This window comes from Haliotis asinina, chromosome 2 (assembly GCF_037392515.1).
Source record: "Haliotis asinina isolate JCU_RB_2024 chromosome 2, JCU_Hal_asi_v2, whole genome shotgun sequence".
NCBI lineage: Eukaryota > Metazoa > Mollusca > Gastropoda > Lepetellida > Haliotidae > Haliotis > Haliotis asinina.
Genome location: NC_090281.1, coordinates 67,454,273 through 67,478,477, shown reverse-complemented (window position 1 = coordinate 67,478,477; position 24,205 = coordinate 67,454,273). Strand labels below are relative to the sequence as shown.

Genomic DNA, 24,205 nt, shown 5'->3' with positions numbered 1-24,205 from the left:
CCTGTCCGAATATTGCTGGAATATTGCTAGAAGCAGCATAAAACCCAATTTACTCACTCACTTTGTGCAGTTTCTGAGTGAGTGAGTTTAGTTTTACGCCGCATTCCAGCTATATGGCGGCAGTCTGTAAATAATCGAATCTGGACCAGACAATCCAGTGATCAACAACATGAGCATCAATCTGCGCAAATATGAACCAATGTCATGTGTCAACCAAGTCAGTGAGTCTGACCACCCGATCCCATTAGTCGCCTCTTAAGACAAGCATAGTCGCTTTTTATGGCAAGCATGGGCTACTGAAGGCCTATTCTACCCCTGGACCTTCACAGATCTGCAGTTTCTGAAACATTATTCCTTGCTTTGTTATTATACATCTGTTTTGTGGCCCTGCTGACCTCATCCACATGTTGTAACCAATAGACTAGCTGTCATGGCATACATTTAATTACGTCTTTATTTGATGTTATACATTGTTTATGTTTTATGTGTAAGTTACATATTGTATACTTCAATGATGGATTGATTTGATACACGATGTCAAGACACTCCAATACCTACCATATGTAGGTTATATATCATTTATGATTTAATACACGATGTCAAGACACTCCAATACCTACCATATGTAGGTTATATATCATTTATGATTTCATACATGATGTCTGGAAGCTCCAATCCCTGCCAGGTGGAACTATGTCGTCATTACAATGACATACAACCTCAGTTGGTGTACTTGCATTGGCACTTGTACAGACATGCTGGTGTACTGATAGAGAACCTTAACCACTTCTGACCCATTTTCCACCAGCGAACGGTTCCATTTTTCTTAACTACCTGTACCAGGTGAAACAATGGGGCTAATGGGGCAGCACAAGCACAACATTGGCTGCACCATGATATTAACCATCTTACTGCTGTCACTGACAGCAGACAGTTCCTTACCTGTAGACTGAGAGGAGCGTTCATGACCAGCTATCTTCAGTTCTGCTCACAATGCAGTCTGTCAATAGATGATACCTTACCCATATACTGAGAGAAACGTTCATGACTAGCTATCTTCAGTTCTGCTCACAATACAGTCTGACACTGGTGATGCCTTACTCGTAGACTGAGAAGAACATTCATGACCAGCTATCTTCAGTTCTGCTCACAGTACAGTCTGACAGTATATCATGCCTAACCTATTGAATGTGAGGAACATTCATGGCCAACTATCTTCAGTTCTGATCTCAATACAGTCTGAGAATAGATGATACCTTACCCGTATACTGAGAGAAACGTTCATGACTAGCTATCTTCAGTTCTGCTCACAGTACAGTCTGACACTGGTGATGCCTTACTCGTAGACTGAGAAGAACATTCATGACCAGCTATCTTCAGTTCTGCTCACAGTACAGTCTGACACTGGTGATGCCTTACTCGTAGACTGAGAAGAACATTCATGACCAGTTCGGTTCTGCTCACAATACAGTCAGACAATATATCATGCCTAACCTATTGAATGTGAGGAACATTCATGGCCAACTGTCTTCAGTTCTGCTCTCAATACAGTCTGAGAATAGATGATACCTTACCCATAGACTGAGAGAAAAGTTCAGGGCCAACTATCTTTAGTTCTGCTCACAATACAGTCTGACAGTAGGTGATGCCTTAACCGTAGACTGAGAAGAACATTCATGACCAACAGTCTTCATTTCTGCTCACAATACAGTCTTACAATTGATGATCCCTTACCCGTAGACTGAGAGGAGCGTTCATGGCCAACTATCTTCAGTTCTGCTCACAATACAGTCTGACAGTAGGTGATGCCTTACCTGTAGACTTAGAGGAACATTCATGGCCAACTATCATCAGTTCTGCTCTCAATACAGTCTGGCAGTAGGTGATGCCTTACTCGTAGACTGAGAAGAACATTCATGACCAGTTATCTTCAGTTCTGCTCACAATACAGTCAGACAATATATCATGCCTTACCTATTGAATGGGAGGAACATTCATGAACATTCTGCTCTCAATACAGTCTGAGAATAGATGATACCTTACCCATAGACTGAGAGGAATGTTCAGGGCCAACTGTCTTTACTTCTGCTCACAATTCAGTCTGACAGTAGGTTATGCCTTACCCGTAGACTGAGAGGAACATTCATGGCCAACTATCCTCATTTCTGCTCACAATACAATCTGACAAAAGGTGATGCCTTACCTGTTGAATGGGAGGAGTATTCACGAACAACTATCTTCAGTATTCCATGGCAGGAGGACTTATACTAATATAACTGCTAATGTTCAGGTTTTTGAGACGCAGGTAGAGGTTGTTTCTCACGTATAAGACAAAATATTATCAATGTCAACTTCTTTTTATTGTACAAATTTAAGGGCCTTTCCTTGCTCCTTCGTCAGGTGAACCACTATACCCTTGTGGTTGAAAATGTTATTTGCACTGGATGCAATCTTACACGTAAAGTGACCTCATCTAGCAATATTTTACATGCCTGAAATTTGTCCTGGTAAGGCTTTGACTGGTGTGTGCAACAGACTTATGACCACTCGAAGACTGTCTTTCCACCCAAGATTAGAGTGGGGATACTTGCACCTGTAGTTCTACATGTTCAGTTCAAGACAAGACCTGATTGTAACCAGCTCAACATACAGGAACATTAACTGATGGGGACATTAATAGTTTTACGTTAATCATTAATGATTTGTTGTGCTAAAGAGGACATATGAAGTATATTTTATCCCCAAATAGTTGTGTGCATATATGTCCATCTTGAATTAACCCCTAGGTTGTAATGTATGGTTTCTTTTAAAAGTCTAGTTTTGTGATTCATTTGCATGGTTTCAGAAAGTCAGATGCATGATCTGACATTACTGTTGGATTTTGAAATCCATCACTGGTTCCAACTTTGTCATGGATGTTTTTGCTATACAGTCTTCGGAAAGTGTTGTCCAATCTCAGGTGACTGCTCTAGTGGTGGAGTTGTGTCCCCTGATGACAATCTGAGAGGAAGTGTGTGACAAAGCAGGGTATCTGTAGATGCTGTCATAGAACTATAGACAGAAATACTGGACCATGCTGATCACCCTCAGCATGTTCTGTACAACCTTACTCTGCCCACTTTGTTCTTCTGACCATGATGACTTGCGAGGAATGACTTGGGCTTGACCTATTCTCTGTTTCAAACTTGGTCATTTTGAAATGGCAGCCCTCAATCGTCATGCAATGTCATGAATGTTATTCCCATTGCACATATTGTGTTGCACAGGACATGTCACCCAGCTTAGACCAGTCTTGTGCTGAACATTCCACTCAACAGTGCCCAGTGTATTCTATGTTGTACAGGACATTCTCATCCAGTTAGGACCAGTGTGTTTTGGGTCGTACTGGACATTCTCACCCAGATCAGACCAGTATACAGACATTCCTTAACCATCTCAGGCCAGTGTGTTGTGAATGCTCATTACACATCCAGCTCAACCGAGTGTTCAGCTTCATAGAAAACAAAACTCTAAATTCTATTTTGTGATATTTACTAATATCTGTAACATAACATCTCTGTAACATTGGAATAAAACGACACATTCAAACATCTCTATTCTAATCAGTAAATACATCCATGTTGGATCAGGCCCCGATTTCTTGAAACAAACTCCAGGCCTCAGAGCTATTCTCTAAAACACAGAAACATAATGGACACTATTTCCCAGGATAACCCAAGGTATCTTTGAGGCGCTAGAAGGTTAATATTCATATGGCTTATCCCACCTGACCCTGATTTCTCAAAACAAACTTAAGTTTTTACTCAAATTTCAAACTGAGTTTGACAATTTAAAACTGCTTTATTTGTAACTCAAATGCATTTTTTAAAATACCTAATGCCCTTAAACACCTTAAGCAATATATTCACAAAAATCAAACTGTCTACTATTTTTTAGGTTAATGTCAATTTCAGTAAATTCAGGGAAAAACTCAAACTTAAGTCAAGACTCAGACTTAAGTTTGTTTGGAGAAATTAGGGCCCGATATCACGAACACCTTATTCAGTGACAATGTTGTGTCATGTGGAGAAATCAACAGGAATAATAAACTGTTCATCCAGTGTAATTAACAGTGGAACTTTCGTGTTAGGAAGTTTACACAAGATAAAAAGAACTCAACTTTGAATGGTAGTAAATATCTAAGATGAAACTGTGTTTCCAGGCATGTATTGTCTGTCAGTGGGACCAGCCTGCCTCTGATTTCTTGAAACTTACTGAAATGTTTACTCAGATTTCAAACAAGGTTTGAAAATTTCTGACAGATGAGTTTCTCAGTTGCGTTTCTTATAAGAAAAACAACAAAAAACTGCTTAAGAAACCAATTACCAAACATAAATTGTCTAATAAGTCAGAATTTAATGTTTTCACATTTGAGAAAAAAAACATTCTGCTGCATCTTCCCATATTTAACAAAAACCTCTAACTTCAGTTTGTTACAAGAAATCAGAGCCAAGGCCCTTATTCTCGAAATGTCTGTAGCCCTAAGAATTCTTAACTTTGGTCGTAGCCAGTGTGTTAAGAATATGCATAATAAGTTTGTAGGGCTATGAAAGTTTTGAGAATAGCTAGCCTGGTGTGGACAATGGTCATCAGTCAAAACCTGCTCCTGATCTTCTGTCTGGGTTAAAAAGTTCCTAAAACATCAGGTACAACACATTGACTGCCTTTCACAAGTATACATATAGTATCAATTCTGGTCAAGTTTGCCACTACGAGTTATCTCATAGCTACATCAGTGGTATTGTAAAACAAGTTTCACATGTTGGAAAAATAGGTACAAGAAACAAACGTCTCCTGTCGTTCTTTGTTACCACCAAGGACAACTGCTTCTTGTGCCTGTTTGCCAACTTGTGAAATTTGTTAAAAAATACCACTGATATAGCTACAAGATAACTCATAGTGCAAATTTGAGCAGACATTGATACTATGCGTATACTCGTTGTAGCAGTCAACATGATAAGGGCAGTATGAAATCAACACATCATTACACACTCGAAAAAGTAAAGTGACAGTTACATACTTTACTACACATGTATATGCCGAAATGCAATAAGATTTGGTTAAAATAGAATGGCTTTCGTCAATTACCGGTGGATGTTGCTATTTGTAACATATACCCCAGTAGGAGTGAAGCTGCCATCAGCCGGGCTCACTAATCACCAGGGGTGCCATTGTACATGTTCATGCACTTCTAGAACTGTCAGAAGACAGAGTTGGAGAGCTAAGCAAGGAAAATAAGACCTTCAACAATAATATCAATAGACGTGCGTTAAAATTGTGCATTACATAAATCAAGTCTATAAGTGCAAAGAACAATAAATTTAGTGACAGTACAAATAACATTGAAAGAAATTGTTTTAAAGAAGTCTTGAGTAACCCAAGAAAATTACAGCTTCAGTTAGTTAAACTGGAATCAAAATTTAATTGAAAAGGCCAATAAGAGGCATTGAGAGTAAACGTGAAAATATAATGGAAACAGAAATCAGGTCTATATGCTTATACTCCTATAACACTCATGTGTATCTGTTAAATGAGCATGAATTGTCAGTGGATATACATTTCTTTGTAAACTTACAGGAATACTATGTATGGCACAATTAAATCTGTTTGTATGTAGAACATATAGTGGCAAAAGATCAATACGGCAAAATCTCATATCAAATCAGCTCAAGAAGTGGCTATCCTTGTCATATTCTTCACTTGTTGCACCAGGAGCATCTACAGAATTATGCACCTATGAAAATATTTTATTAATAATTTTTATAATTTTACACCTTGAATAACATAATGTTAATAATGTTCAGTTTGTTTGGAAATGTGAGAAAAGATTTATTAATAGTGTAAGTATTGAAATTGTTACAGCTCCCTCTTCAATAATTACATGTGTCATTCAGTAATGGTCCTAGTATGGGGAGTTCTGCCTAGTCCTCAGCAGGAAGGCAACACAAGCCAACCCAAATCTATCTGAGCCCATTGATCTGGCCAATCAATACATGGTTCACAAGAGTGAGACATTTCTTGCTATCATAAAAGAAGTCAAGTCTAAATCAGTCGAATCGAGAGGAACCTTCTATCCATAATTCTGGGTTGCTGTTTCATGTGAACAACTTGCCTCCACTAATTGATCTGTGTGTTGATGAGAGTCTAAACAAAATAGTGGGATGAGAAGTGGTAGCAATGTGAGTGCTTGATCTCCAAGGGCTTCTCTGTGTGTCAGCAACATGGGAACCTACGTGAGCTGTGTTTGAGTACACTTGTTGCCTCTGCCATGTGCCACTTACATCACAGCAAATCTGGATAATCTAGATGGATGCTAGTGTGAAAAAGAAATTCAGTGAACTTGACACAAGACAAATAAAAACATACAATAAACTATTATTAACATTGATCCTGGCCTTTCTGGGCGGTATAATTTGGCATGTTGCCCAAAACTTAAAGAACATAGGCTGGCCAAGCAAGAACAGCTACTAAACATAGATACATCTTAGGTCATAAACAGTGTTGAAACAAATATGAAAGTGTGAAATGTTCTGAATATTGCATATATTTCATTGTTGAAAATAATGTGGACTGAGTGTTTGCCTTGAGGTCTGTTCATACGTGACACAGTTTTGGTCTCTGGATTAGAATATGTATATCTCTGGATTATATACATTCACTCCACCAGTCAATCCACCTGCTTCCTGTAAACACATATCCACACTGTCTGATGGCTCTCGATACGCAATTGCAAGTCCTCGCCACTGAGAACTAGAGATTTGAACCACTGAGAGTAAGACTTGTTGCTGTATACAGTGTGATGTAGACAAGCACAGACAGTTTGGAGAAATGTTTACAGGTAGACAGTTGTTTGCTAGACCCGGTGGGTCTTGAACACTGCAACATTTATACCTGATTTAGTCACACTCACACTATAGATTCCCTGACATTGTCCCCTTCTTTCACATTCATGTCTATCACAAATGAGACATTGTCATGGTCCTGTTCGCTGCTCATCTGTGCTAAAACTACCTGAGGTTCTTCTACATCAGGTAGACGACTGTTCAATTCCTGAGTATTTATATGTCTTTCAAGGTCATCTTGTTCATCATCATGAGGGCATGGTGACATTTGTAAACTGTCCTGACTCGAATTTTCTGAACTAGACGCAGTGATATATTCTGAGTCACTTCCAGAGAGAGGTGGAAGGGAACCATCCTCTGTATCTTTCAGTATGTCCACATCAAAGATCATGCTCTCTGTCCTCAAGCACTCAGTCTCTATGACAGTCTTGCAGTTGTCTAAGTTCATGGTCTCCAGCAGCTTGATGACATGCTGCTGCTGAAGCTTATACTTCTCGTGCAGACGCACCATCTGCAGAGACCCATAGTCACGCATCTTCAACAGCTGGTTGTTGTACATCTCACGGATCTGCTCAATCTGATGTGAGCTGTAGTTACGCAGTCGCCCCACCTGTGTTGTATAGTTGTCCCTGATTCGGACGACCTGGTGAGAGCAACCCCGCCTCACCCGCTTCAGCTGGGAGTAGTAGTTGTCACTCAGACGGTGGAACTGATTGTGATACTGGTCCCTGATGCGGTTCAGCTGGCCACTGTAGTTTTCACGTAGTCTTGCAAATTGTGTAGTCTTGTAAACATCCAGGTTTTCAAGGAGTTTTCTGATTGCTTCCCTGCGACGTTTGTTGACTAGGCGTCGAGCTATTGCTCTGATGATTGAGTATATGATATTTAGTAGAAGAAAGGAAACAGCACATCCTAAACCCACAATGATACTCATGACTTTGACATTGAATAAGACACTGTAGTCAAGACTGACCATGATCACATTCGAAGAGTTGTAGTTTGCATTCATCACTAAGCACTTATAAGGACCGTTATCAAGGCGGAGAACGTAGTCGATGTATAGTGAACCATCATTGAGCAGAACAATCCTGTCCTTGTAGCTGCTGAGACTGGCGTAGTAGCTGGAGCTGTTGTGCCAGTAGTGAGAGGCGTGGAAGGAGCTGTTGAGTTGCACATCCTCCTTGCTCAGCATGTGGGATATCACACCAGGGTGGAAGGCATGGTAGGTTAGAATCTTGTTGCGAGGAGTGGTCCATATCACCACACTATCAGGGTCAGGTTCAAACTCACATGTGATGTGAGCAGAAGATCCAATTGCAAAGAATAGGAGTTCTGTTGTATTGACCTGGGGAATTTCATTACACATTTCATGGAGGTTTGTAGCTTTGGTAAGATGTATTCGTTTACCGTCTGAAAGACAGTGTAGGTCCCCACTGTAAACAGTGGAGTTGTTGGTAACATATTGTGCTAACCAGGCCAAGCCACAGTTACATGTAAAATGATTGCCGTCTAGCTTCACCGTTTGTAGCTTGTGATTGTTATGGAATGTCAGTAATGATAGGCTGGACAGGTTGTTGTGACTGAGATCAATTGATACCAACTTGGGAAGGTGATCAAATAGGTGTGAATGCACCAGTGTTAGGCCTGGATTGTGACTAAGGTTGAGGTGTTTGAGTGATGGAAGACCGTGGAAAGCGTCAAAGGCTACATTGGTCAGTGAAGGCATGCCGCTGAGACTGAGTTCCTCCATCTTATCAAGTCCCCGAAACACTGGAATGCTTATGTTGGGGAATTGGTTATCATCTAGGCTCAGATTCAGGAGCTTTTCGTTGGTACCATTGAAAGTTGGAATCACTTTTCGTAGTTTGTTGCCTTTGAAAGAAAGAGAGGTGAGACTTGGCAGGCTGAAGTATGTGAGAGTATCAATAGCAGTGAATCTGTTGTGGCTTAGGTCAAGTACCTGAAGACTGCTGAGAGATGAGAAGGTTCCAAACTCGATGTGTGTAATCTTGTTGTGTTGAAGGTAGAGCTTCTTAAGAGTTTGCAGACCGTGGAAGGAGAAAGTGAGTAGTTCTGGCAGGTCATTGTGGCTGAGATCAAGGATCTGAAGCTGCTCCAGGTAGAGAAATGTGTTATTCTCAATGCTGGCAATATTATTGCTGCCTAAGTTCAGCTTCTCCACTGTGGTCAGGCCTGACAGCATGTCATTGTACAAGTCTGTTAAGTTGTTACTTGACAGATTCAACTCTTTCACAAGTCCTAAAGATTCAAAGACATTTGGCTGGATGGTAGAAATTGCATTTTGACTTAGGTCAAGTATTTGTAAGTTGTAAAGGTTATCAAAGACACTGGTATTCAAAGACTGCTGTAAGTTGATGTCTGTGAAAAAACTTTCTCCTAGCAACACAATTCTGTTGCCACTGAGGTTGAGAGATGTAACTTCTTGGGGCAGATCTTTTGGCACTGCGGTAAGGTTTCCTTGAGCACATATGACCGAGGTGATGTTTGTAATGTTTGTGTCTGTAGAGTTTTGGCACACACAGTGTAGTGGGCAAGGGGCAGAGAGCTGCAACACAGTCCACTGAAGGGTGAGAGCTATGAGGACTCTCCTGAACACCCATGCTTCTACCTTCCCCATTCCTGGTCCACAGGCTGCTACTGCTGCTGCATACTTGTCCCTCCACACATCACTGGCTGGACTCTGGGCCTAGGAGTGGCTGAAAGCAAACAGACAATCAGTTAATCATGTCCTCTATCACTTGTGTCTTCAGATATGTCTGATGTACTGTATGAAAATGTAGGATATTTTATGGTCAGTTGCAGTAAAAGTAGCTCATAAATGTTGAAACCTGGCAGCAAACATCCCACGCAAACTAAACCCCAACTCTGTCATGTTGTCCTTTAACATAATAAGTGGGCCTAGAATAGTCTGACCTGTAACCATTTGTATGCATGGAGTAAGGTGTGGGTCTGGAGTTGTCTCCCCATAACAAGGTGTGGGCATGCAGTATGAAGGTCTCTACCTGGAGTTATCTCCCCACTGCCATATGTTATGTAGCATGATCTCAAAAGAAGTATGTAGGCACTAGTGGCTCCTCTTGTGTCACCATACATGGCATGAGGACCAGCACACTCTGTGTTCCGCTCTATTGCCATATGCTCTCATTGTTCTGCTGTAAGGTATTGTTCTGTGCACCAGATGCTGCTACATGTATTTCATGCAGAAGTGGGTTATGAGTACACTGTTTCATGATCTTACAATTAACCTAAGTACAATGCTATTGGTATCTGAATTGAGAAAACAATAATAACAGACAATCTACCAGAAGTAGAGAATATATTTTGTCTTTTTAGCTTGTAACATGATAGGTTACAGTTTGTTATAACATTCCATAAAGATGATTGTGTATTGACATTATTAAACAATGCAACACATCCAGCTATCTGATGTCGGCCTGTAAATAATAGAGTCTGGATCAGACAATCCAGCATCAATGCACACAACTTAAATGTGATGACCAACCGAGTCAGCAAGCCTGACCACCCACACCCTCTAGCTCTTTCTTACAAGGAGAAACTAGTGAATTGATAGCAGGCTAACCCAAGGGAGCCCTTATAGCAGTTTAGTCTTCATTAACTATGTTACATTAACCATTATTGGTTTACTGAACTTAAAATTTAAATTAAAAGGCTTTCCTTCATCACAACGAAGGAGTTGTTGTTTGAACTAATCTGTTATCAAGATCTATGTATGAACTAACTCTCCTTCAAGGAAGATGGGGGAACCACATGAGGGCAGGAAGTTTGGTCAGCTGGCAATATTTCACATTCAGCAATGTAATTGATATATTCTGCATGGTACTTTAATGAGTTCTGCTGTGGACAATATTTCCTTGCTAAATTAACAGTAATTGAGTATACAGTTACTAAATAGGTCAGATGTTGAACACTGTGGCAACCAGGGGTGCTGGTCTTGCTTGATTGGCAGTGTTTTGTTGTGTATCGATTCAAGATGGGGAGACACTGTTACACAACCATGAATAAAACATTCACCACGGTTGTTTATGTAAGTGAAAACATAGTGGTGATTGTCTCCTTCCTCAAGTCATTTAACATCCTTATGTATTTATGAATGCCATATTTAACATTAAAAGGTTACACAATAACAATTGAAATACAAACTGTATAGGGCAAGCATAGAGCTACATGATTCCAAGGTTGGGAACAAGTTAGGTTGTATAGTACTTAGTCATATTGATGTGAACACTTTCTGCTCTTTGAACATGGGTTATTTGAAGCAGTATGAAGCTTGAAGGCAGATTGATCCTGTTGCATACGTTTCTGTAAACATCATTCCCGATATATCAAGATGAGGTTTAAGTTACAGTTGTTTTCCCCTGCAGTGTTATGGGTTGAGAAGGTGGGTGCATGCAGCTGGCCTCCCACACATTGGTTTATCTGGCCCTGCATGTAGGATGGTGAAGGTCTGCCCATATGTGCCGATGATGTTCCAGCTCTTGGTAGGGTCACTCAAGCCCCTACCTACATTACAGAGATGGCAGACCTGGCCATCCATACATAGGTCATCAAAAATAGCGTGAGGTGATAAACAATACTAATCTAATGCGCCTTATTCCAACAAGCATTTAAATTGTCAGGATTTGTTTAAGACTAACTCAACTGTGACCTTGGATTAGCCATTGGTTATCAAGTGATATTTTCTGCTGGTGATCAGTATTTCTGCCACACTTTCTTTCCATGTCCTTAGATGTGTAATAAAAGCATGATAGTGGATAGGACAATTACAACTAAAGTCTAGCAAGCAATGTCCTGAAGTCATAATATCGAGTGATTTATGTGTACTACTTAAACTTTTTCACTTTAAATTTGGAAACACTTGAAAAAAATTTTTCCCTGATTTGTGTGTTAAAGTAGGTCAGATACAAATACTGTGACAGCTGAAGTGATTGATCCTACTCAAGGCTCACCTCTGACTTCTTACCTCTGACCTGTTTAGATGGGGTGAAAGGGAACAAGCTCACAGATAAGATGAAGTGGCTGATTGTTGATGAAATGGTGTGCCGAGGTTCATACTTGATATAAACATGCATGAATTAATGACAGAATTTCACTGTGTGGCCATGTTGGTCAGGTTATTGATTTCCACAGTGACATTACTATGTGTTACTGTGAAACTGAAACACATCCTCACATCTTATTGTTCCGTCTGATAGTGAAAGTATTGAATATGCTGGGAAGTGATTATTCTGTGTGGTTGGTGAAGGAGGGCAGGCCATTTTGAGGGGATGTTGCCTGTTACAAGGTAGTAGGCATGAGAAGAGACAGGGCACAACAAGGTTTGGCCATGGAACAGAACAAGAGATATAGCACACTTGGATGTAAATTCATTATGCACGAACAATTTCATAAGATGTTTTTCCTCACACTGATCACAATACCGAAAAAATATTTGAAAATATGATTCTTCTGTATGAAGGATTCTGATCAGATGCATTATTTAGAGCAGAACTTATTAATGTTTCCTGTGAGTTTAGTTGTATGTCCTCTTTCATTCATGAAACATCATAGGGCTGGAAAGAGGTTCCTCAACATTTATCGTTATTAGTGTGGGAGTTATGATGTAGAAGCTTTACGCATTACAGTTCTTTTACACCGGCTGGAACATTGCAAGCATATTTCCCCATGCTCAGAGGTTACTGTTATCAACATTTGTGGAAATGTCAAAATAAGCCTCTATCAGCTTCAAGATACGAGCACTAATTAGGTAAGTTAATATTAGAGACCAGCTTGTTTTGGATAGGACCACAATCAGGGGTAGACACTGGTGGTTGAATCAAGATGTGCAAGTTTGGGCGACATTTAGGGTGAAACAAGTAGTCCCTGTGGGTTTTCACAAGTCTCAGACTAACAGGCCAGTTGTTGTGTTTATCCCAGATAATCTCTATAACAGACATGCATGGTGTAGCACCACACAGCAAATACGGCAGTGGAAGTAAAACATTAGCATAGTCGTGTTGTTTGTTAGAGTGTCTGCACACGTAGTTGAGCCTTATGGAGAATGTTGGGACTTGCTCACTCTGTAAATATAGCCAGCAAAAACGAGATTACAGACATTGGTTCTGTGGGAGATGTTTAACTAGAGTCTGCAGCAAACCTTGATCAGGATTTGTTACACTCGGGCCTCATGCCATGATTGACAGCTGGTTTGACAGTACTTCATGAAATCAATAACAATGAAGCATGTAGGCCACTACTTTGTTTAGCTGTGATGATGTAGACAATTAAAATGAGGCCAGAGATATATGGTTACAGTTGGAGTGTGACAGGCATCTGTATGAGGTGACACTCAACCACCAGCCTGGTGTTAAGTGAGACAGCAGTGGTGAAACTTGCTACCCCAGTAGTGATGGCATCTCCATCAGTAGAGAACATACAGCAGGGCTCAACAATCATAGAACTGAGGCTCAGTGGTGAAGCTTTACCTCCCCAGTAGTGAGCACTGATGGCGTCTCCATCAGTAGGCAGGGCTCACAGTGCTTAGGTAGAGGGGTACATACATCAGTCATAGGCTCCTCCGTTACTGATCACTGGATGACACACTCTGTATTGTTTGTCACATGATTATGTAAATATCGCTATCACTGTTATTGTATGGACAAGATAACCCTTCAGCTTAAAGGACACACTAAGATAGCGGCCATTTTGGCACACATGGTAGCATAATTTTGGACATTAGCCCAACATTTTAAAACTTCAATAAAGGTTGTCGTGTATGAATTTTAGTGGTTCACTGCTTACATCTTGCAAATGTACTGAAGAAAAAGGCTAGTAATAAGCTATTAAATTATGTTGTATAATTTCAGTTTTCTTTGAAATTTATCCTTTCAATTAGACCAAAATGTGAAATCCTATTTCTTTCAAACCAATCAAGACGTTTTCTCCCAAAATGGTTGACTGTTTCCTGTATTGTGTTAAAGCTTGACATGTGCTCTTTCACCAGTAGCAGCCCCTCTCTGATCACACAAACATGGCCACGGGCGCTCCAATCAGCTACGCATTAGGCAATAGATTTCATCACTGGAGATAGCAAATTGTCAAATGAAACGTCAAAAATAGGATCTGTAATGCATGACTGTATTAAGAGTCGTGAATCTGTGGTTATTGTGTTCCATTAAAGAGGACATCAGATAGAGAACTGGCCTCAGGTTTACTGCCATTATGTAAAGTCAATAAAAATCTGATTGAAATGAAACCTCTACACATTTAGGTGTTTGAGGAGAGAGGAATACCCTGTTGATGGAGAGCAATACCATGAGTACAGTACAGACTGTTATAGCTCACTTGTGTATTTAGTTATTGGAACCTTATCCCTTCGTGAATTAATTTCATTGTTAGTGAACAGAATATTAATCAATTTCATTTGAAATGGAGTGATTTTCCTTAAATTTAGGCTTTATCATCAAAGTGAGGTATGCAAAATGTAACATGTCCAATGACGATATCCTTATACATTTAACATGACAATGATTGAGCCATTGTCATGATGAATAAACAAAGTGTAGTTCTGTTAATATTAATTTTATATCAACTGTCCACTCATTACTAGATTTGTTACTGATATTCATTATCCAATATTCATGATAGGTATCCTGTTTGCCTCATAGTAAATTGTTTCAGCCCTAGATTGATGAGCAAGTACATGGTGGTACTGACTACACAGAAACTGTTACTCCCAGAGAATGACATAGCCATGTCTCTAGCCTGCTAACACACCTGCCATTGATCACACACAGGTTGCTAATGTCACTTGCTATGCACGGCTGCTATTCTCCCAGCTATTGATGCAAGCATTGTGCAGTACAATTTAGTAGGACAACACCTGTTCACAGCAGCAGTAGTCATAAAGAATCAACTTTATGTGTGCATTTCGGTCAAAATTGAATAAGTTACATGTTACTTCCACTACATTTGAATAATATTAATTCTATACAAGTTTTAGTGTCATCAGTCCGCTATCTTAAAAGTTGTGTGATGGTTCTGTTCACTCAGTATGTGAAATAGCCACTGTCCTGTTAGCTTGTGGCTATTAAAAATTCATTTGGTCCAGTAAATCACCATAGTCACTGGCGGAACAGCTAGTGAATTTCCATTGGGTCATTTTTAAAAATATCTCTCTCTCCAACTTGTTAATTCATAAGACACTTATAAATCATGCCAGATTATGGCCTGAAATACAACAGTATTATACCTTTTTATGATAGCTTGCTTTGTTTCTACATTCGATTTTTAGACTAGTGAATTATTTTAACTTTCAGATATAGCTAGCCCAGCTGGCTAGCAAAATTTGGAAACTATTTGCACACTGTTCAAAGTAGATGTGTCCGCAGTATCAATGAACCCGTATGTTTTTGCATCAGCATTCAAAGACATTACCTGGCAAGTGAGAGCTGTCTCCTCTCAGGGTCTTCACGTGTTACTGTAGGACGTGCACAGAAGCCACTGATATGAAGGCAGTGATGCTTGCCTATCTGGCCTCATTAGCCACATGCTATCATTGAGATGCCTTTATCTGGGGTCAGTGTTTGCTACATATAGCAAACTCAAAATATATATGGTGTTTATTCTGTCAGACAGATGTCTCATTAGCAAGAAGATATGTCAATTTCCTTGTGGGGTTTCATAACCATTTGTCCTGTCAGAAAGAAACAAATATGACCTGTGTATGAAATCATATGAAAGTGTTGTTTGCCCACAATGAACTCCTATCTAGAGCATGACCTAATAACACATTCAAGTGCTAACAGCTGACAGTGTACTGCAAATTTATCTTTGACAATGTTGTGCCAAAAAAAAAGAAAGAATTCGACTATATGATAAAGGACATTTTTTTTTCAGCTAGTGAAATTAGATTACTTTGAATGAAAACAAATTCCAAAATATTGATAAATGTCGACTATTAGTATTTATGTGAATTGTGGACAAGGAAATATTCCAAGTTTGTTGAATGATTATTTTTTCCCTAGTTGTACCCACCTAGACAGGCCAGCTTATTGTTCCATCTTACATCTTTGTTGTGGCTGAGTGATCATACTGCCTCCCACTAGTGCGTTTCACATGTACATAATTAACAGCTTTTCTTTGTACGATTCCCCAACTGCCCTAACGATGTACGTAAGTCTAGCCCATTAGGGTTATAACATTTATGATGGGCAGTGGTGATCGGGAAGGATAACCAACTATTGATTTCATGCCAGTTACACACTAAGCAAGGTCATTAGAAAGGTAAGCTAATTACTATGAGTGGTAATGCTGTTAGTGTGCTGAGACAGTGGCCTCCATCAGTGAGAGAGAGAGAGAGAGAGAGAGAGAGAGAGAGACACGCACACCACACACACACACACACAATGCTGGTGGTACATCATCAGTTGTTGTGGCTTGTAAGAACACAGGGTGCTTTTAGTACAACCAGTAATTTCCGGTTGTGTCTGATTAGTTAAGGTATTTTACACACTTTGAGGAATCAGTTTTGGAGGGTGGATATCAACACTGGACAACGGCCAAGGGATGGGGGAACTTGCCATCTGACCCACTTCAGTTTGCATTGATCACCATGGATACGTGAAAGATGTGGCACCGTGCTGGCCTGGTTCTACAATGTCTTGATTTTAATACTTGGACATAGTCAATATAAGTCATGATGCCCATTACAAGGAGAAGTCATGAAGCATTATCCATTCAAAATAGAAAATAGCAATTGCTATAATACAGTGTGTACTGAAGGAGTATTGATTTTATTTAGCTGTACAAAGAGATTATGCTGGATACAGAGCAAAACCTAATTACAACCATCTGCTGTGTGTGGCATTACACTCACATCTGTGATCATGGTGAATGTGACCTCTTGGTTCAACATGTCAAGGTCATGTGTAGGGTTTGTTTTGTATGGGGATGCAGGACTGGGGTGGTGGGGATGCTGTACTAGTAGTTAGGGAGGTGGAGATGCAGTACTGGGGTGTGAGGATGCAGTACTTGTAGGTGGGGATGCAGTACTGGCGGATGGGGATGAAATACTGAGGTGTGGGAAGAGGGATGCAGTACTGGGGTGTAGGGAAATAAGGATGCAGTACTGGGGTGTAGGGAGGTGGGGATGCAGTCCTGGGGTGTAGGGAAATGAGGATGCAGTACTGGGGTGTAGGGAAATAAGGATGCAGTACTGGGGTGTAGGGAGGTGGGGATGCAGTACTGGGGTGTAGGGAAATAAGGATGCAGTACTGGGGTGTAGGGAGGTGGGGATGCAGTACTGGGGTGTAGGGAGGTGGGGATGCAGTACTGGGGTGTAGGGAAATGAGGATGCAGTACTGGGGTGTAGGGAAATAAGGATGCAGTACTGGGGTGTAGGGAGGTGGGGATGCAGTCCTGGGGTGTAGGGAGGTGGGGATGCAGTACTGGGGTGTAGGGAGGTGGGGATGCAGTACTGGGGTGTAGGGAAATGAGGATGCAGTACTGGGGTGTAGGGAGGTGGGGTTGCAGTACTGGGTTACAGTTGAACCCGGTTTATCCGGATGTTTTGGTATCGCTCGAAAATGGTCCGGATAGCAAGACATCCGGCTAGCTAGATCAAACGAGCAAAACGTGAATATTAAGTGAAAGCAAAAAATTTCATGTACATATATCAATAAATCAACAGGCAATAGTAATAACAGTGAATCATCATAACATATAAGTGTACCGATAATACATGGAAGGCGGAACACAGGCTACCATTTGTCAGGTTGTCTAGGACGTAATCATGTAGTGTGTGGAGCTTCAGGTGGTAAGTTAGATGAAAAACTTAAATCGATGACAAAAAGTCTCTAATTTGCCAATTGCATGTTCCTTTTTTAACTTTAAATGCCCTAAAAACATATGACCTCACATCGAACTTATGCTGTTTGCAGAAAGTAAACTGACGGATGGGATCACATGATCATGTGGCAGGTTATTTTCAACTTGAATTGCGACAGGTAGTAGGGGTCGATTTATAAGTGTTATATACAATACAATTTCAGTGTAGTTTACCTTAATCCTACTTAACACGTTTTCGTTTCTGATGAGATGTTCTTGAACACACCAAATCCTAATGAACACCCCGATTAACACGCCTCTCGAGTGTTTTGTTGGCTAATTAAGCAGTTCACATCCAATGCCTTCCGACAGATTACGAGTGAAATCACATAGGCGTTTGGTAAACAGTACTGTAGTGACACAACATATACACATGCACATTGCACATATCTCTCCATCTGGATAACTGGATCATTTTTCAATGGAAATCTAGGAATTGTTTGAAAATTCGGCGTCCAGAAGAGTAGGGTCCGGTTAAAAGAGGGTCCGGATATGTGGCGTCCAAGTAAACAGGGTTTGATTGTAAGGGAGGTTGGGATGCAGAACTGGGTTGAAGGGCGGTTGGGGTGCAGTACTGGGGTATAGAGAGGTAGGGATGCAGTACTGGGATATAGAGAGGTGGGGATGCAGCACTGTGTCATATTCTTTAAGGTGATATTTGCTGTTGATTTTCGGGTGCTGAAGGTGTGACAATATCTGCCTATGTCTCAGTGATATGAGCAGGACAGGGAACTGATATACAGAAAGAATCCTACTGTCCACACAACATCTGTGTCTGTATCTACAGGAAATACAGTACTTCCTAATGTTCTACACTTCTTAGTATCTTGTCAGGACCTGACTTTGTATGTGGCAGACAAATCATTTGGACAGCTCTAGACATCGGTTATTACTGCACTCCTGGTGACAGAGACATTCACATAACTGTTGTGCTGATGACACCAATCGATAGGGAGCTTAAAGTAAAGTGTTCTTGTCAGTTTGTCAAGTGTTACAAATATTGATATTATTAGCTGTGTTGATTATTCATACTGTTGATGTGAGATTTTTGAAATACTGAAATAGGTGTTTAACAGCAGGATCTGATAAATGTATTGAAGTAGTCTGTCACACTGTCCCTGAACCATGTTGTTTTCAGATTTTCGTCAGGGTCTAAATCTCCCATAGTTACCCACAGTTGACATTATGTGCTGAGAGGCAAATGTTCCGAACTTATGATAATTACCTTAAATTACCAACAGGATCTGAGGTCAGGTCACTCAGCTGCCTGTGTTTTTTTCTCCAAAATAAATTTTGCTAGACTGAAGTATGTAATGTCAAAACGAATTCTAACAGCAATGTGAAACGATTTGATCCATTTTCCCATCCATGCACTGCAGCCACTGTTTCTGTGAAAGTGACTTAGCTTGACATGACAGAGGATCTACATGACTGAGGGGATGAAAGATGGCATATGTTAATTTCTGTCAAGAATAGCTTCACTTGTGTTCTTGCTCATGTCAGTGGGTATGTGTGTTTGATAACCAGCCTGGGTCCTGTTCCTCAAAGCAATTGTAGGGCTAAGATGATTTTAACTCCCATACTTTAACATAGACATAAGACAGTCATTGCGCTGTGATAGCTTTTAGGAACAGGGCCCAGAAAGGCACCCACTGGCACACAGCAGATACAACACTAGATACTGTCCATCAGTATGATAGGGTTATCAGTTTACACAGTCTCCAGGTCAAACTATCAGCAGTATCATCTTGTCCTGGTGTAGGTTGTGGGTAAAAACTGGGTGCAGTATGTTGTGGGTAAAAACTGGGTCTTGTATGATGGGTGTATGAAACTGGATGTTGTATCAAGGGTGTAAGCTTCTGGATTTTGCATGATGGGTTTATGAAACTGTGTGTTGTGTGATGGGTCTAAGAAACTGGGTGTTGTACAAAGGGTGAAAGAAACTGCATGTTGTACAAAGGGTGAAAGAAACTGCATGTTGTATGAAGGGTGTAAGAAACTGTATGCTGTGCTGGGTAAGAAACTGGGTTTTGTATGGTGGGTGTAGAAAACTGTATGTTGTACGAAGGGTGTAAGAAACTGTATGCTGTACTGGGTAAGAAACTAGGTTTTGTATGGTGGGTGTAGAAAACTGTATGTTGTACAAAGTGTGTAAGAAACTGTATGCTGTACTGGGTAAGAAACTGGGTTTTGTATGGTGGGTGTAGAAAACTGTATGTTGTACGAAGGGTGTAAGAAACTTGATGTTGTGATTGGTGTTAGAAACAGCTAAAATGTTGTGTAAGAACATGTGCTGTGTGGAAGAGGCTGGTTGTCAGTTGGTTGCATTTTGTCGTTTTGCCAAGGTATTAATAAGATCATGAGATCCAGTGATGTAAGCCTCTCACTGACATTTAGTCTGTGTTCAGACACTGTCACAAACCCACATACCAACATGAGGGACACAATATTATTACATTAACTCAAATGTAGTTCAGTGCACTGACGACATCTGCAAATCAACATAGTAAAGTAGCTTCATTGACGTACATCAACTTGTTGACCCGAAGACAAGAGCCAGCAGCTAACCTGCAAGCTGATAGAGCCATTTTGATCGTTTTACCATCAGAACGTACTTTAGGTACAACACAATGTATGAGAACTAGGTATAGTGAGTATCTTGTCAGATTATGGAGCTCAGCTCTGGATGTATGCTGTACTATTGAAGTAATGAAGTAATGAAAGTTCATCAGTATGACACAAACCAAGTGACAAGTTGGTCCATCATTATGTGTTTATCATATATATTGTGATGCTAAAAGAGAGAATAACACAACAATATTGGCGTGTATGTAGACAGTTGTACCATACCGTCAGACCTGGGGCAATTGCTTCATGCCAGATTTCTCCCTGGGGATATGCCATCAGCATATGCAAGTGACTTAACCAAGCAGTGATTAGTCCATCAGATTTTAACATGAGGTATTGAGTGTCAAAGACACTGTGAGTGGTGGTGATGATACCAGGTTTTTGTTCCTCAGCAAGCTAAGTATTGTGGGTCAAAGTCACAGAGAAAGTCACTCAGCTGCTTAGCTGTGTATAGTGGTGAGCTGCTCATTTAAAGTTGACAGCTATATTACAGGTCACCTGAAGTGTAGTCACCTGCGGGATAAAATATGTATTGTCAGTCCCTGATGTGTCAACTCTCAAGTCTGTAGCTCCAGGAATGTCAACAGATTTATGAACCAGAATTGTGCGACAAAATTAGACTTGCCTGTTTGTTTGTTTTGTTTCCTTCAAGTTGATACAAAGATGGATATCCCGAAAAATCCCATTTTAGATCATGAAGTGACCAGGCCTCCCATTAAGGGTTATAATTATCTAAAAATATATCATTTAGCATTTGTTGAGCTATGACCATTTTATCTTTGACAAAGCGGAACATCTTCATTCTTCATTTGGAGCTGTCCAAGTAACATGCCTGTCACACTATTACATGAAATAGTAGGTGGTGAACAGTGACGCTAAAGCTGATGCCATTGATACAATTCTTTCTAAGGAGACTTGAGGTACACAGCAATGATATAGAGAGAACAGCATGTGCATTGTAAATAACAAAGTATTACTTACACTTGTTATTGTTGTTATTGTCACAGTAGCCAACAAAGTATTGCTTTACTTGTTATTGTTGCTGTTGACACAGTAACCAACTAAGTATTACTTATACTTGTTTTTGTCGCTGTTGTCACACGAACCAACTAAGTATTACTAAGACTTGTTATTGTCTCTGTCACAGTAATAAGTATTACTTATGCTTGTTATTGTTGCTATTGTCACAGTAGCCAACTAAGTATTATTTATACTTGTAATTGTTGCTATTTTCAGAGTAACAAACAAAGTGTTACTTACACTTGTTACTGTCTCTGTCACAGTAACAAAGTATTACTTCTTCTTGTTATTGTCACTGTTGTCATAGTAACCAACAAAGTATTACTTACACTTGTTATTGTCACTATAGTCAAACTAACTTACACAGTATTTCTTATACTTGTTGTCTCTTATTCATATAGACCAAGACTGACAGTCTCTATTGATTGCATAACTAAGAATTCAAACTGTTTGTAGAATTACCATTGTTGCTAATCATGACATTCAAAATATTTGCTGGTTCAGGTATTTATCTATCAAAGTTTGGAAAATAAGATCATTTTATTCTAGATTTAAGTGAAATTCTTGTCAAGGTAAAGATTAGAACCTCTTTGGTCCTTGTATCTGGTTTTGTTATCATTGAGCACATCGTCAAAGACCTAGCATTAGTAGATATATGACTTCTTAAAACTGCAACACCCAGTCTGTAACTGTACTGACATTGGCTGTAGACGCAGGCAGATGTTAGCCGCCCAGCATGGTTGGATAATTCCCACATATTTCATTCCAGATGTGAGTGTTGAACTTGGCCTTTGAGGAAGTCTCTAGGTTTAACTGATATAAACAAGGTTGTGTAACTGGATCTATGTTTTCCTGACTGGGGTCTAAGGTGCATCATACATGGGGTTTGCTCTGCTTTGGGCAATGTTCACACTTAAGTATGAGGTGCAAATGAAGTTTTATGTCATATGGTAGTGATAGCATTGAAGTCAGTATAAAATTTAGTGAGAATTTAACAAATTAATGCAAGTCTCCAAAATATGTAACAGGTCAAGACATTAGTTTGTGTATGGAAGCACAACATTAAGAAGACGTCGTGAATCTGGATTATGTATGTATTTACGCTAACAAAATTGACTTCATGTTACCAGGTTGTAACAGGAAATTTGAGTAGGTATTCCTATTTTTCTAGCAAACACTCGGACACATGAAGGAAATTATTCCTTGGTGTTGATTGTTGTTCCAATATAGCGGATATCCAGCTCACCTGACACAAAATGTTACAAAGTCAGGTGGTGCCTACATATTAGAAGAATATGACTCATAACAACAAAGCATGGAGGTGTAGAGATTGGCACTAACACAGTATTCAGAAATGTTCTGCTGTAGTGCCTAGCACACAAAACGGCATGAGCAGACGGCTGGCTGTACAGTTAGATCACAAAGTAAAAGCCCAACCAACGCTCCCCATCACTTACCCACAGACTCTGGAGGACCTTGGTGGCCCTCATTGTCTCCTCTTCACCCAACACAAGAAATTCCGTCCAAATTTTAATTGTGGCTGTGCATTTGTAATGAGAGAAGGACTAAGCAAGTACAGGCAGTGATGCTCCTGGCTGCTCAAACCTATTGATTCTGGTAGTGTGCTTGCTTGGGCATATCCATTGCCTGTGTGGGGGTGGCAGCTTACAAGCTCAGCCTGGATGCAGTTTAAGAGGGAGAGGTTAGTCCATTATCAGTACTCTCCCTGTTATACTGTGAGGGGAAATGAATGCATCCTGTTAACTCGGTTTCTAGGTTTATTGTTCCCAGGCAAAGTAAGAACATTTGTTATAGATCAGTGCAAGTGGAAATACATTCATTTTTAAAAGCTACATTTTGTGTCAGGAATCCTAGAAAAAATAAAAAATTTCTAAAATATCTGACATAAAAATAATGATTGGAATACATGTTGTTTCATTTGTATGTTTTTTCAATGTGATACAATGTAATCAATCAGTGAAACTAATGGATACTGCTAACAAAAGATACAACTTTTTTTTTCATGATCTCATAGTTACCTAGCAACAACTATCAGCACAAAAACATGTCTTTATTCTCATTCATATAATTGATATGCTGCCTACAGCACCCATCAGTGGTAATTGTGACAGTTTTTTACAAATTCTGTGATTTGCTCTTGCATCTACAGTGGGAGTTTTGATTGAATAATTTGTTATTACATTGTCAGTATTAACTGACTGCTACGTCCCTGTTCATGTTATCCAGTATTGATAAGATGGAGCTGCTGTAAGCTGACTACAACCATGTAGATGGTCCCAAGGGCACAAACAGTCCAGTAATGGTGAAGCAATAAAACGACTGCATGTAGCATTATTACCAATTGATCCTGTCATGGAATTGATGTCGCTGCTTTGTCAACATTATGCCTTCGATCACAGGATAAGCTGCACAGAAGTGACAGCACAGTCTCACGCACCTTGACAGGTTATTACTAACCAACAGAAGAAATGTTTGCAGTGTTGGTTCAAGAACATGCATTGTGTAGGGCTATTGAGAACATAGCAGTGTGTATACTGGGGTTGTAGGGCTACAGAGAACACAGCAGTGTCTATACCAAGGGTGTAGGGCTATAGAGAACATGGCATTGTTAATGCTGGGTGTGTAGGGCTACAGAGAACATAGCTGTGTGTGTACTGGGGGTGTAGGGCTACAGAGAACATAGCTGTGTGTGTATTGGAGGTGTAGGACTACAGAGAACATAGCAGTGTGTATACGGGGGGTGTAGGGCT

General features: G+C 40.1%; 2 protein-coding genes across 4 annotated transcripts in view; one reads left to right on the top strand and one right to left on the bottom strand.

Annotated features, from left to right (window-relative positions):
• Positions 1 to 24,205, top strand: part of LOC137274197 (cytokine-like nuclear factor N-PAC) — a 63,297-nt gene that overhangs the window by 24,359 nt on the left and 14,733 nt on the right. The gene's annotated exons all lie outside the window — the stretch shown is intronic.
• On the bottom strand, positions 3,515 to 23,050 carry LOC137274193 (leucine-rich repeat and immunoglobulin-like domain-containing nogo receptor-interacting protein 3). Of its 2 annotated transcripts, none has more exons than XM_067807245.1 (2): positions 22,892 to 23,050; positions 3,515 to 9,598 (listed from the first exon to the last, which is right to left on the bottom strand). In XM_067807245.1, exon 2 carries the CDS (start codon positions 9,517 to 9,519, stop codon positions 6,946 to 6,948), a length of 2,574 nt encoding a protein of 857 aa, XP_067663346.1. In that variant the 5' UTR covers positions 9,520 to 9,598; positions 22,892 to 23,050; the 3' UTR covers positions 3,515 to 6,945. The 2 variants fall into 2 exon arrangements, with proteins under 2 accessions (XP_067663346.1, XP_067663347.1); XM_067807246.1 differs by lacking the exon at positions 22,892 to 23,050 and adding an exon at positions 15,336 to 15,403.

Bases quoted from the DNA above. Each gene is read 5' to 3' on its own strand.
- LOC137274193 (XM_067807245.1), bottom strand. From the start codon at position 9,519: ATGGGGAAGGTAGAAGCATGGGTGTTCAGGAGAGTCCTCATAGCTCTC.